Source organism: Oxyura jamaicensis, chromosome 3 (assembly GCF_011077185.1).
Source record: "Oxyura jamaicensis isolate SHBP4307 breed ruddy duck chromosome 3, BPBGC_Ojam_1.0, whole genome shotgun sequence".
Lineage (NCBI taxonomy): Eukaryota > Metazoa > Chordata > Aves > Anseriformes > Anatidae > Oxyura > Oxyura jamaicensis.
This window is the reverse complement of record NC_048895.1, coordinates 13,164,616-13,178,042: the sequence shown is the minus strand read 5'-3', so window position 1 is coordinate 13,178,042 and position 13,427 is coordinate 13,164,616. Positions and strand designations below refer to the sequence as shown.

The following is a 13,427-nucleotide window of genomic DNA, read 5'->3' as shown; positions in this document are numbered from 1 at the left end:
AGCTGGCCACCGGAGACCGGTCCCGGGGCGACCGAGCACGCAGGCGCCGCCGAAGCTGAGGGACGAGCCGGCTGGGCGGGCCCGGGGGCGGGCAGAGGCCGAGGCCGGGGCCGGGGAGGATGAATGAGGCCGAGGGGCTGCGGCAGCGCCGGCCGCTCCGCCCGCAGGTCATCACCGGCGACGGCCGGGGGCGGGGGCCCAGGGGGGGGGGGGGGGGGGGGGGGGGGGAGGACCGGGGAGAAATCCGGCCGGGAGCCGAGCCCCAGGTGCGCGGCCTCCGGGGGTGGGAGCGGCCCCCGGCCCTGCTGAGCCCAGGTCCCTCGGGGGCCTGGCCCCAGGCATCCCGGGCTCCTCCGAGGGGCTTGGGCAGGGCTCCCTGGCAAGTGATGGCTTAGGGGGTGCCTGCCTTGGGGGGGTTTCTGGCCTTTTTTTTTGGCCTTTTTTCCCTCTCCGCTGGGCTGGTTTAGATGCAATTCGTGCTTAGTTAGCGAAGCGATGCCGGTTACCCCGCTGTGGCTCCTGCAGGTGTCTGCGGGTGTGTTTGAGCATTGTGTAACTGTTGGTTGGGCGTCGGGAACGGCCGCGAGAAGAGGAGGCTGAGGTTTAAAGAGCAGCCTGCGCGTGCTGCAGACGCAATACCCTCGTAAACACCTCGTTTGCTTGTGGCGAGGTTCAAAGTTCCGCTCCTAGTTTCCTGCGTAGGAATTCTGTACAACATTGGCTTCGCTGTAACCTCAGGCAGTAGCTGCCATCAGAAAGCAGGGTTTGGGCCCCGCTCAGTGACCCGCGTGATGACCTGCACTGCTTTGGCTCACCGTGTCTCCTGTTTGGGCACCTCTCAGGTTCCCCTCTCTGCCCTTAGGGGCCACCAGGACGAGGGAGGCGCTTTTGGCTGTGCGGTGACCTGCACGCACAGACCCTGCTCCTGAAGGAAGCCACCAGCATCACTCAGCAGGTCTTTCCGGCGTCACCCTCTCTTGCTAACTTTTCTCAAATCAGTTGTGTTTCTAGGACTCCAACAGCGATCCAGAGCATCCGTCGCCCCAGCAGTTCCCCAAGAGGATGAGGCGGCCCGGGTTGCTGGCTGTGGTGACCTCTAGTGTCTTCTTGTCAGCCTGCTGTCTTCAAGAGCTGGTGCAACAGCTTCTCTTTGGTTCTCAGTGACAACTGACTTACTGTTATTGTACCCGGAGCCCTGGAAAGTTGTGTCCTTGAGATTTGTGGCTGGAGTCCATGCAAGTTTAATTTTCAGAGATGCAATTAGCTAAGGATCTCCGTTTTGTTTAGCAGTGTTAGTAAACTAACTTCAGTGTTTCTTTCTAGTGACCAGTCCCTGACTTACAGTTGTCTGTATTCTGTATTGGTTATGTTCTGTTTGTTTGCTTTTACAGTGATCCTGAGCATCTGACTTCTTAAGTGTTTGCTTTTGTTTGTTTGCTTTTCTTTAAATTCTTGTGGTTTCAGCAGGATCTAAAGTAGGTCCTGCAGTTTGCAGGCTTGAAGTGCGATTTTGCACGTCACCTCATTCTTCCTGCCTCTTTCCTTTATTGTCAATTCCTTGCAAGTTTGAGTGAGGCTCAGAAATACGACCTTTACTTATATCATGCTTTCAGGAGCTTTAATTATGTTGGCTTTAGCAGATGAGTTCCCATTCATCTTTATTAGCTTCCTGTTGTGTGAGCTGTTCTCAGCTGTCACAAAGATGCTTAGGTGACTGCTGACAGCACTTTTAATCTTACAGCATTGAGCCGTCATCTTTTGAAGGACAGAGGAAGGACAAGGCTGACAGCTGAAGTCTTTGTATAAACCTGGGGGCCCCCTCATCTCTCTTCTACACTCTCCTCTCCAAATCCAAAGGGAAAAAGACTGGAATGCTGCTTCCCTGAGACATCTAGTGTTAGAGCAGATAGTGCTGAAATCTGGTGGTTCATTGCAAGGTCAGCCTGGCCCTAGGGAATTACGGAGAGGTCAGTCAGTGCGGATGAGAAAGCTTATTTGAAGCAGTTTCCATATCTGCTCACGTCATCTTGGATGGAGACAGCCTGACTGCTGTAACGCTGCTGAAGTGCACGAAGGGGATGCTGTGTTCTTGAATGCGAGAAAATTGATTTTTAAATATATCTGAGAGTAGGACCCACACAGGGTTTGCTGGGGGTGCATACTCAGAGTGGTCACCTCGTCACAGCCTAGGTCTAGGCCTAGCTCTGTCCTTTCTGTCCCAGCGGATAACCCCAAAGGCTACCTTGAGGCTGACACCAGTGCTGCGTGTACGTGCCTTTAGCTCTCCAGTTGTGGTGTTTGTGCTCTGGGCAGTAGTCCCTGGTTTGTTCTGCCTGGATGATCCACTGGTGAAGGACAGCACAGTGGAAGTGGTCCAAGGATTAATGCAGAGCAATCGGGCACTGTTGGCCTTCATTTGTTTCATACTGCAAAGAGACTGGCTGGCTGTGCCGGTGAATATTTGAGAGTAGCTAACGCTGTGGGAGCTGCTTTCCTAGTTCAAGGCTAGGATTTGTTGACCGTGGCTTTGTGCTTGATTCTTTAAATGCCTGATTGAGGCTTCTAAGCTTGTTGAGAGCAAAATGTTTATTTCCTGTGAAAAAAACAGTTTTTGCTGTTTTGCTGTGTGTTAGTAAATAGAAGATGCTTAATTTCTTCTGCATGTTGGGGTCAAGTTTTGAACCAGTTTTCTCTAAGTCAGGGAAGCATTCAATTAATCTCCTCTAATCTTGGTTGCATTAGTTGCTTGACCTTTTTCATCTAAAATTTGTACCTAGCTGATTTCTGTTATTTGAAAGATTCTGAGAGGTATACTGAGAGGTTTAACTTTGTGCTGGGATAGAAACTGCTGCCAAAACTTTAATTAATTTTTTTTTTTTAAAAATCACAGATTAGTGGTTTTCAGTCAGCTGTAACTTGTAGCCTGCATGAAACCTGTATGTGATACTCTCATACTATGCTGTTATGCTGAGGCTGGATAAATGTCCCTTTCTCTTACATTAACCCAGTCAAAGTGGGCCTTTAAGGGTATTTGAGATGGTCATTGAGCTAAAGTATTTGTGCTTCTGTTTGTAAAGAAAACAGGCTGTTAAATATATATATATATATATATATATTAGATCTTAAATTAGCTTAGCGTGTTAATCTTATTTCTTGTCTGTTCTTGGCAGTACTTACAGCAGCAAGGTGTTCCGTGTTACCTTCTTGACTTTGGCTGCATCTCTAACTGTGCCCCTGCTTGGAGCAACTGTTCTGCTGGATTGTCCTATAGACCCCCAGCCCATCAGGTAAGTAGTTGCTTTGTTTTGAAGGACGTATGCTGAAGCATAACTACTTGTATGTGTTCTGCGTTTTTGGAACAAATGAGTCCGCAGAGTAAAGTGATTCTAACTGGATTAAGAAATCAGGGAGTGATTGCAGTATTATCCAGTGCCATGGCTTGCTTCGCATACCCAGTCTGTTTCTGAGTCATCTCGTGTGGTTGTGTGTCAGTGCTGATCGGGGAGTTACTGAGTTACTTTGATGGTTAATCTAGAAGATGGTTAATCTAGAAAATGTTTTTCCTGCTGTCCAAATTGTCAGCAGAGCTTGTCGTTACTCACGTGTGCTCCTGTCTTCAGGGAGAAAAGAACTGCATTTTGACTAGGGACCAACCTGTGCAGTTTTACCTGAGCTGCACCTGTTTCTGTCAAAGAGAGACTGTTCATCTCAAGATGTAAACTGAAATGATAACCTGACTGGGTTGGTTTGGTGCTTCGTACCCGCTGAACCGTACAATGATGTTATATTTAAATGCAGATCTCAAAAAGCAAATGCTTCTAGGTGATTTCTGCCCTGGAACATCTGAATCCATGTCTGTATCAAAAGTGGAATGTGAGTAAGCTACACGAGAAGATGCAACGTGTGTTGAGAGAAGTTGCATGTGCAACACTGACTGCTGGTGTAGTCAGGCTCTTTAGTGCTTCTGGCAGTTGAAGTAAGTGAAAATGCTCAGTCGGCTAAATGTTTATGATCAATGCGATAATTCCTTAATGAAAAGGAAAAACAACACTGTAAATATCTCTAGAGTTGAAAGAAACTGTTAATGTGCTAGGGTAGGACTTACGAGCACCCTATAAGCTATTAGCTAATAAGCTATTAGGCATAAACTGCCTGACTGCAAATCTTAATGAAATGCTTTCTCCTGTGGTTGGGTTTAACAAAATATTCTCTGAAATCCATTGCAACTAAACAATTCAGAAAGCCAACAGGATATGTCTGTAAAGCTTCTCGTGTTATATTGTTCTCATCTGATTCTTGTCCAGGATAACAGCATTCTGCATGCTTACATATCTTGCTCTGAGTCTATTTTACAACCATTCTTCTTGTCCAAATCACTGGCTTGTATTGCTTCATGTCCTTAATTAGCTGTTTAGCTTCACTGCGAGGAGTGCTTTTGGTCTGTACACCACAGGATAATTCTGTGTAATGTTTATGAAGTGCTTTGAAACAGCTGAAGTAGATGCTGTTTGAAGCAACCCCTTCAAGTGAAAGAACACACAGAAATTCTGTTCACCAATGATGATGTTATTCCAGTAAGCCACTGGAAAAAAAGGAGGGATGGGGGCATGGGAAGCAGATGAGATCTGCAAAACTGTGTGAAATTTCTGCAACTCTGATTTATTCCAAGTTCTTTCTCCGTAAGTCTGTCTTAGATAATACTGATCCTGGGGAGGATTTTCTGCTTGAAAACATAACTGTCCAAAGTTCCCAGCAAATGAGCGCCTTATCTGGAGCAGGTGTTATCTTCATCTGAAACATCTGATGCTTGGAAGAAGGCATGGAAAACCAATTTGTGATAGCACTGTGCAGGCAACTTTGCTGTAAATCTAGTGTGGGCAGGAGCAAGTAATTCAATTGGCTTTGTTGTCGCAGTAAAATAGACTGAAAGGAAGGTTCGCTGTCTGTAACCAGACAGATAAAGTACGTGTCTTTCACTCTTTTTGCATTATTTGTATTGTATGCCTGTTCTCTTCAATTGTCATAGCTTCTAGAGTTTGCTGATTCAGTTGACTTTTTTCCTCTAATTCTAGAAATGTCAATTACATGTACCACCTGCAGCATAGCTTGTGCTGAAGATGTCCTGGATCCTGTGAACCTGGGCACATTTTGAAGTCAAACTTTTGTCTTTTCAAGATTCTACAGGCGGAAGGCATTTGCTTGTGATCGTATAGGGAGTTATTTACATTAGAAATTCAAAAATTCTTTCAAAGCTTGACCCTGGGAGCTTTAGCATGCTATTGTGAATGAGCACCTAATGAGCTCACCACCGTGGGCAAGTATGCAGCATTAGTAATGACTCGAAATCCTTAACTCATGGAGACTGTCGCAGTGTATGTGTGTTTTTAAGGGCCTAAAGCACTGGAATATATTTGTGTTTATTAGCACAAACAGAGCTGTATTTGGAGCACAGTGCTTTGTAGCCTGGCATGTGAGTTGAAGCTGTGTGTGCATCTTGCTCCTAGCTTTCTTCATATTTCTGTAGTTGATTAGAACTCTGTCTGACTTGAACCTGGCTATTTATGTGAATAAAGGCTTGCAAGACTGGACCTTATTCTATTATTTTTAGGTTTCAGTTCAATTCCCTTTATGCACAACTTACTCCTTTGAGCTGATCTTTCTCTATGGGAATACACTGAAGTTACGAACCACAATACATCTTTCAGTGTGGTATGAAAGCATGCATGTGGAGCGCTTAAAGTACTGGAATACTTTTTTCACTACTTATTAATTTCATTTATTTTTATTGTGTGTTGTAAAATGACAGGCTTTTAAGTTCTAAAACTGTTTTGTTTAGGAACTTGCATCTATCTTTCTGGGAAAAATAATTTTATGTGATATATAAATAATGTGGTACAAACAACTTATTGAGCTGAGGAAGAAAAGAGTAACTCTTTTGTGTTGTGGCAAAGCTGAAGCCATTGCCTATGTGGAAGGAAGACGAACTGGGAATGTGTTACTGGACTTAAAGCAGTTTTTCAGACATGTCTTAAGAATACGTGATTTCAACTTTTCTTTTCACATCAGCAGAACCAGAAAATGTTGATCCCTGATGAACAAGAGTTGTTTTTTTTCCAGCTCGCCAGCTGTATTTTCTCTTTTGAAATATGCTGTATGTGAAGCATAGGTCAGGTTTGCAGGAGTTGGTAAACTAGGAAAATAAAAAGATCCAACTTGTTGCTCAAGTGTGTTTGCAGATTTGTGCAAAGGGTCACGAGGTCTGTTCTCTTTCTTCAGTTTGAAGGAACCTCCCCTCCTGACGGGTGTTCTAGAGCCCAATAGCAAGTTACAGAAAGCTGAGCGGCTATGGGAGAATCAGCTGGTTGGACCCGAATCCATCGTCAACATTGGCGGTAAGCACTGACAAAAGCTGCTCAGTAGGTGTATCTTTTATTTTCCTTTTGCTGTACCTTCTAATGAATTAGTAGAATATTTATATATGTATTTTCCCCAGCAAGAAAGCACTCTTAAGTTCCTTCCTCAGGTGACAGTTTTGTTACCTAGTTTTGTCAGTCTCATCAGAAACTGTTTAGGAAACCTTCTTGCTTGTGACAACTGGGTGAAATGACCAACCTGACTGGGAGTAAATTTTGTATGAATACAAGCTGAAGTCTTACTCCTTTTGAGAAGTATAATGAGCAAAACTTAAATCAGAGATGGAAAAGCCCAATACAATAGTCACTTGCCACTTAATCTTTTCCACACATCCAGATTACATGCTGTTTGTATTCAGTGCATCTGTCTCGTGCTGTCGCATGGCTTGGCATGAATGCAGTAATACAGCGATGCTTTTGTTTTGGGTGGACGTTAGGTTGCTATGTTTTTTGTAATTCTTCTTCGGAACAGATGCGATGTGGGCATTGGCAGTTTAAACCTCTTCGGTAGTGCTCAGCAGCCTGTGGGAACGGTGTCAGAATTTGAAGTTTTGTCTAGTCAGTCTCTCCATGAAAAGAAATGAGATGGAAGCAGTACCTGATTATGTTTTGTGGCGATGTAGAAATCTGCCTGCAGGGATCAATTCGATGACTAGTCATTAAGTGGTTACGATGGTTTTTAGCTGAGGAGTGGGGCCATTTGTAGGTGAAAATCTTTATATCCATCTGCTAACTCCTAAGGCGTGAATCCTTCCTCTTCTTTTTGAGCAAGAAGAAATCTAACCAAGTGCTTTTATTTGCTTGCATCATTTTCCCCTTTTCCTATTTACTCTTGTGATTAAAATACTGTAAAGTTTCCCTCATCAGTCAGTGGACATCTTTACAGTATCTTAAACATGATTTCTACTTTGTGCTAATATTTCTATCCCATAGAAGGATGTTTGCCACTGTAGATTTGTGATCAAATTAATCACATTGGTTGTTTTTACAGATGTGCTATTTACTGGGACAGCTGATGGGAAGATTCTTAAAATTGAAGATGGAGTTATACAAACGATAGCCAGAATTGGCCATGGTCCTTGTGGTAAGTGACAGCTCCTGTGACAATATCTGAAAACGTCTGGGTCAGGACTTGTGTTGATTAACTTGTTGTTCTGTCTGGGTTGCTCATGCAAGTGCACGTCTTCTTCTGTAGAGATTTTTTTTGTGTCATGGCTAAAAGGCCTGAACTCTAATAAGACTGTGGCATGGATGACCTGTCAGTAGAATATCCTGCATCTTAACACCAGGAAGAAGATGAGGTTGCAGTGCATCACAAATAGGATTCCTTTTCCTGTTAGACCATCCAGAAATAGCATGTATCCCAAACGAGAAAAAAATGGCCCGCAACCTGGCCTAATGTTTATGGGACCTGAAGTCAGCAAGATTCTGAGGTGAAGGGCCACTCATAAAAACTGGGGACTCCTAGACAAGTGTGAGTGAATGAACTCTGAGGTAATGTGAGAGTGGATAAAATGAACTTATCAAGAAATCTTGTAAATAAATGTCACCTTCCTTCTCTAGAATTTTGCCTTGCATTTTGTTGTACCGATTTCCCTTCTTCTGTTTGTAAGCACAGTGTGGGGGCTCTGTCTGCAGTTACTTCTTGTTGAATTCCACAGTTCTCTCCAAACCACTTACTTGCTTCACTTAATGAGTTTTCTGCACGTGAGTGAGAACAGCTGGTAGTGGCTTGTTTATTAGTGTTTATTAATAACTTGAGTGTCTGCAGCCCTGTGCTGGTCACTGGTTAGGCAGAGGCTGTGGTGGAATTGCTGCTGTCTTTCTATGCCTCTCATCAACATGCTCAGCATTTTAGGTATTTTATGTGTCTGTTCACAAGATAAGGCTACGGACAGATCTGGAAGCATTGTTTTGGCTGCCTAACAAGTAGCCATTCCTGTTGACAGCCTTGAAGCCAAAAGAAACCAAAGTCTGCTGCCAGCTGTTGGAGAGATGGACTTTGAGCTTCTGAGGCCCCAAACAATACTTGGGGCAGCTGTTAGCTGGTTAGCAGCCTGACAAATGATAGGATTATCTCTAGACTGGTCAAAACATGGGAGTATCTGTTTCACTCACACCTAGGCAAGTAAGAATAATTTCTTTAACGAAAATGTGTATGGTACAGGCCACAGAGTCTTGTTAATCTATAGTTGAACCTAATGTGGATAGCCTGAATGCCTTGTATTTATTTATATTTGGAAAACCATTTAAAAATTGTTTCCTAAGGAACCCGTGAAGATGAGCCAACTTGTGGACGACCACTTGGCATCAGAGTGGGACCAAATAACACCCTTTTTGTGGCAGATGCATATTATGGGCTCTATGAAGTTAATCCTGGCACAGGTATGACTTTTCTGCTCAGCAGTTCTCTTTCACTGACAAATCTGGTCTTCATTTGGAGTCTTACCAACTGTAGGCTTAACAGCACCTGACTTTTCTTTAGAGAGGTTTGGAGCTGTCTGGGTGAAACATGGTATGCAAGAACATGATGTTTATTTTCCTGTAGCAATCAGTTCCTCTCAATATCTGTCTAGATCAGTGTTACCAGTTGCTTATCTCCTGGTGATGTGTGCTTTTGACTGTCAACATGGGTACCTCAGGATTCGTAAGCTCTGTGTAGTTGTTTTAGCTTTCTTAAAGGTAGAAAAATAATCTGCTGTTACATAAGCTTTTTGCCATGTTTGGAGTACTCTTATTTCTGCCCTAACCTTACTCCATGTTAGTGGAGAGCTCTTCTCTGTAACCCCAATCTTGAGAAGGTGAAGAAAGATGTAGTTTGTGTGGCTGGTGATCATACTGCTTGCTCCTGCTGAGAAAGGCACTGCTGCTTTGTGCCATTCGTTGCATCTCCCCGAGCCAGGTCTCGGTGTTATCAGAAAACTGTGGTTTGCTTTCTCGCAGGGTTAACTTTTTTTGAGTTTACATCTCCACCTTGGCTCTGGGTGGGGAGGGGGAGGCTGTCCAAATCGCAAGTCTGATGTATTGGAAGGGCTTAGCCTGGGGGGCTCTGGGAGAGCGTAATCGAGGTCTCACCTTCTGATGGTAGACAGCTACCATATTAGCTCCGTCATGTCAAAAACAAACAGAAAAAAAAACACCCATGTCCAAAGATGACTTTAAGAGATATTGGTCAATTTTAGAGATTTGATCATCATAATTTATCTGGTGATGTGCCAGCTGTGGCAGAGCAGTTTAATGAATTGCTAACGTTTTAATGTTTAAAAAGTACTCCTCTTTGTTCCTGTAGATTGATGGCAAAAGAGAGAGTAGTGATTGGCTTGCCTGAATTCTTTTGCAAGTCTGGGACCCGAATTTGCATTTGTTTTAACACGAGCTTCACAAACGTGAGAAGTCTGGTGCATATCAATAGGAAACATCTACTGTTTCAGCTTTTCTGAGTAGTATTTTCTCCTTACATTGTGTTGAATTATTCCATTACAAAACAAAACCTTATTGCTGAACAGGGGCAAGAATGGAAAAAAAAAAGTGTGACGCTTGCTAAATTTCTGTTAATATTTAACTAATTTCCAAGGTAGGACATATAAAAGCTGGTCTTACATGTCTGTGTTTTGTTTTTTTTTTTTAACCAGGTGAAACAAAAATGCTTGTGTCAACCAAAACGCTGATTGAAGGTCAGAAGTTGTCATTTGTGAATGACCTTACAGTGACCAGGGATGGCAGGAAAATCTACTTCACTGACTCCAGTAGCAAATGGCAGAGACGGGACTACTTATTCTTGATTATGGAAGGCACAGATGATGGGCGGCAAGTATCCCTTCCCTGTGGCCTTTAACTTAATTTAAGCTCATCAGTAGGAGTGGGCTTGGCTGCTTCCTTGGTCTTCAAGTTTTTATTTTTATGAACCACTTGTGCAAGCACTGCACTGCCCAGGAGGGGGTGAATAATGTGTGGATGGTGCTGATGAGACCTGCAGGGAAGTAAATGAGATTCCTTTCCTTCCTTTTAGAGGACTGGAACGGACAATCCCTTCTAAAAGGGAAGGTGGTAGCATTATGTTCTACCTAAATCTTTTATGAATAGGTCACTTGCGATTGGCATTAACGTTTCTTCTGTGTTCATAAGCAAGCATTTCCTGACTATTCTTCCTCCTTAACGTATGTGAAAGCGCATGTGAGCGGGAGGTAAAATATGTGGGGAACGAAAGCAAGGTGAGTAAATGTGTTTTCACTCACAAACATGTATAATGCTTTCTTTTTAGCCTCCTTGAATATGACACAGTAACAAAAGAAGTGAAAGTCTTGATGGTGGGACTGAGGTTTCCCAATGGAGTCCAGCTCTCTCCTGCAGAAGACTTTGTCCTGGTGCAGGAGACAACCATGGCGAGAATCAGGAGGTGAGTGGGACTTCATTGAAACTACTGATAATCTCTATTTAAAGACAAAGTGACTAAGCTGAATGATCCAAAAACCTCCTGCACTCTGTCCATGGCTAGTTATCAACGGCAAAGAAGACTTTCCTCAATACTTATTTTTTTTACTTTCACCGGAAACATTGCACTGCATAATCTTGGGCTCCTTGAGCCCAATGGAGTAAGCTGATGTTTTCTGAGTGAGAAGAATATGTCTGTGTTTTATTTTCCTGTGCTAAACTAAGGAAACGTTAAAATTATTTTTAAGTGAATTCCTTTTTAGACTTGTATTTATTAATTGGACTGTTTGAGTTAAGATTTCCTAATCTTACCATTTATAACTTTCAGATATTATGTGTCTGGGCTGATGAAAGGTGGAGCAGATGTGTTTGTTGAGAACATGCCTGGTCTTCCAGATAATATCAGGTTAAGCAGCTCTGGAGGATATTGGGTAGCTATGGCAGCCGTCCGTCCCAATCCTGGATTTTCTATGTTTGATTTTTTGTCTGAAAAACCATGGATTAAAAGGATGATATTTAAGGTAAGAAAAAAGAAATCACCTTTAGTATAGGACTGGAAGTGATAAGTTTGTCTTGATTCTTCCTCCTCTTAGGAAGATTTTAAATATATATATTAGTGTTGTGATTAAAACCATTGTGGCTGTCTCCAGGTAGAGCAGTCTGTGTAAACTAGCATTTAACTCTCTGAGTAGGACGCACACATCTCTAAGTTGCCATCCACCTTGATCTCAGAAGAGAAAAGGGGATTCTCTGCCCTATTAATGCAGCAATACAGGGTCTGTATTTGGATATATGAAGACTCTACCTTTATACCTGAAGTCCCGAAGCTACTTATTGCCAGGTGTTTGGAGAGCATTTGGGAAATCTCGTCTGTTCTAAGGACTGCCCTAGGCATCCTAGAAGGCAGCGTGTGTTACATATGCTGCTAGGTGATGCTTTGTTCTGACTCTATATGCCTGTTATGTCACACAACCATTTGAGATAAGGAATAGCAAAAATAACGTATACCGTGAAGGGCATCTGACACTAAAGAAATGGAATGGTTCTCTCTCAAAGACTTGAAAGTACATCTCAAAAAAGAAAACAAAACCACAAACCACCAAATCAACAGGCAGCACTTGGCTGAAATGGCACTTCCATCCGAAATGAATTCTTATCTGTGCTGTGCTGTCTCTGTAAAAGCTGATGTTTTTCCTGGTGCAGTGCAGGATCCATAACAGAGTAATGCTACAGGGAGCAGTGCATGATGTCAGCTGCCCCAGAACAAGCTGCTGCTTCCTGTGAGGACATTCAGTCAGCTTAGTATCAGCGTACATTTCTGCTGGTCATTCCTTTAAAGTTGACTTACTTTTCTCCCCAGATGTTAAGATGTTAAGCCTATAGTGTTTACTCAAAGCGTGCTCCTTTGTTTTTAGCTGCTTTCTTGGAGGAGTGTGTGATGGTCTTTAACTGTGTAAGTGTCTGACTTCTAATTATGTACAACAAAATCTTTTGTTAACTTTTTTTTTTTTTCTTTATAGTTGCTGAGTCAGGAAACTGTGACCAAGTTTTTGCCCAAGCGTAGCCTTGTTGTTGAACTTAGTGAGACAGGATCCTACAAAAGAAGCTTTCATGATCCCACTGGAATGACAGCAGCTTATGTTAGCGAGGTGCATGAACACGACGGGTATCTCTACCTGGGCTCCTTCCGGTCTCCGTTTATTTGCAGACTAAATCTTCAGCACGTTTAACCGTCCATACGTGATAAAGTGCCACTGTCCTGTAATGCTCTAGAGGTACGAAGGAAGCATGTGATTGAGACGGTGTGTGACCAAAGAGGAATAATGAAGACAGCCTGTTAGCGCGTGCGGTAGCACTGTTCTGCTGCCGTAGGAAAACGTGCGGCTTGCTGTATCTGTCCTCTTCATGGTTTGACTGCTCTTGCTTTGGAGTTGGCATGTGTATTAATGTACGGTGGGGCATCTTTGTACGGTTATACGCTCACACAAAATTGATTGCTTTTACAAACCCAACCCTGTTTGGAGTTTTCTTAAAAAAACATCATCTGTCACCCTTGATGAGACTGCACGTCTTCCTTACGCTGGAAGGATTTATGATGTATGGAATTTAATCGTGTATGATTTGGATTGAAGAGAGTGTCTTGCATGTGTTTGTTTTAAAGCCAACTATTTAGGATTGATTACAGTGCATGTTCTAATGTCATCCCATGGTGCTGTGGTAGAGACAGCAACATCCAGAACGTGCCTAGAAATATAGTTACACCATTCAGGTTTCTTCAATTCCAGCCTGTGTAACCAACAGCAGAAACTGCAGTAAACAGTTAATCAACATGAAGAATCTAATTTGATCATTATTTGTGGATTCCTGTGTGTTTTTTTTTAATAGCATTGTAGCTGGATGATGAATGAAAGTAGCGTTTTCAATGTTATTAAAGACTAGTTCCAGGGGGTTTAAAGTGGGTCTCTTAGAGCGTTACCTCCGTGTTTATCAGGTCCGGTAAGTGTCCCGTTCATTAAGTAGGTGGCCATTTCTGAGGGGCATGGGAGGGAACCCTCATCAGCATGCTTTTTATGGAGAAGAGGG

General features: G+C 43.1%; 1 protein-coding gene across 1 annotated transcript; it reads left to right on the top strand.

The window, feature by feature from the left end:
- Positions 1-10: 10 nt before the first annotated feature.
- Positions 11-13,203, top strand: APMAP (adipocyte plasma membrane associated protein). Its single transcript, XM_035323101.1, has 9 exons — positions 11-206; positions 3,166-3,287; positions 6,277-6,392; positions 7,405-7,497; positions 8,682-8,798; positions 10,046-10,220; positions 10,675-10,809; positions 11,173-11,365; positions 12,365-13,203. The coding sequence occupies exons 1-9, from the start codon at positions 120-122 to the stop codon at positions 12,572-12,574; spliced, it is 1,248 nt and encodes a 415-aa protein (XP_035178992.1). The 5' UTR covers positions 11-119; the 3' UTR covers positions 12,575-13,203.
- Positions 13,204-13,427: the final 224 nt, after the last annotated feature.

What these genes read in the sequence shown, in the direction of transcription:
- APMAP (XM_035323101.1), top strand. Translation starts at nt 120, where the DNA reads ATGAATGAGGCCGAGGGGCTGCGGCAGCGCCGGCCGCTCCGCCCGCAG. An exon ending in GGGGGCGGGGGCCCAGGGGG is followed by an intron (nt 207 to 3,165) that starts GGGGGGGGGGGG and finishes TTGTCTGTTCTT; the next exon opens with GGCAGTACTTACAGCAGCAA. An exon ending in GAAGGCACAGATGATGGGCG is followed by an intron (nt 10,221 to 10,674) that starts GCAAGTATCCCT and finishes CTTTCTTTTTAG; the next exon opens with CCTCCTTGAATATGACACAG.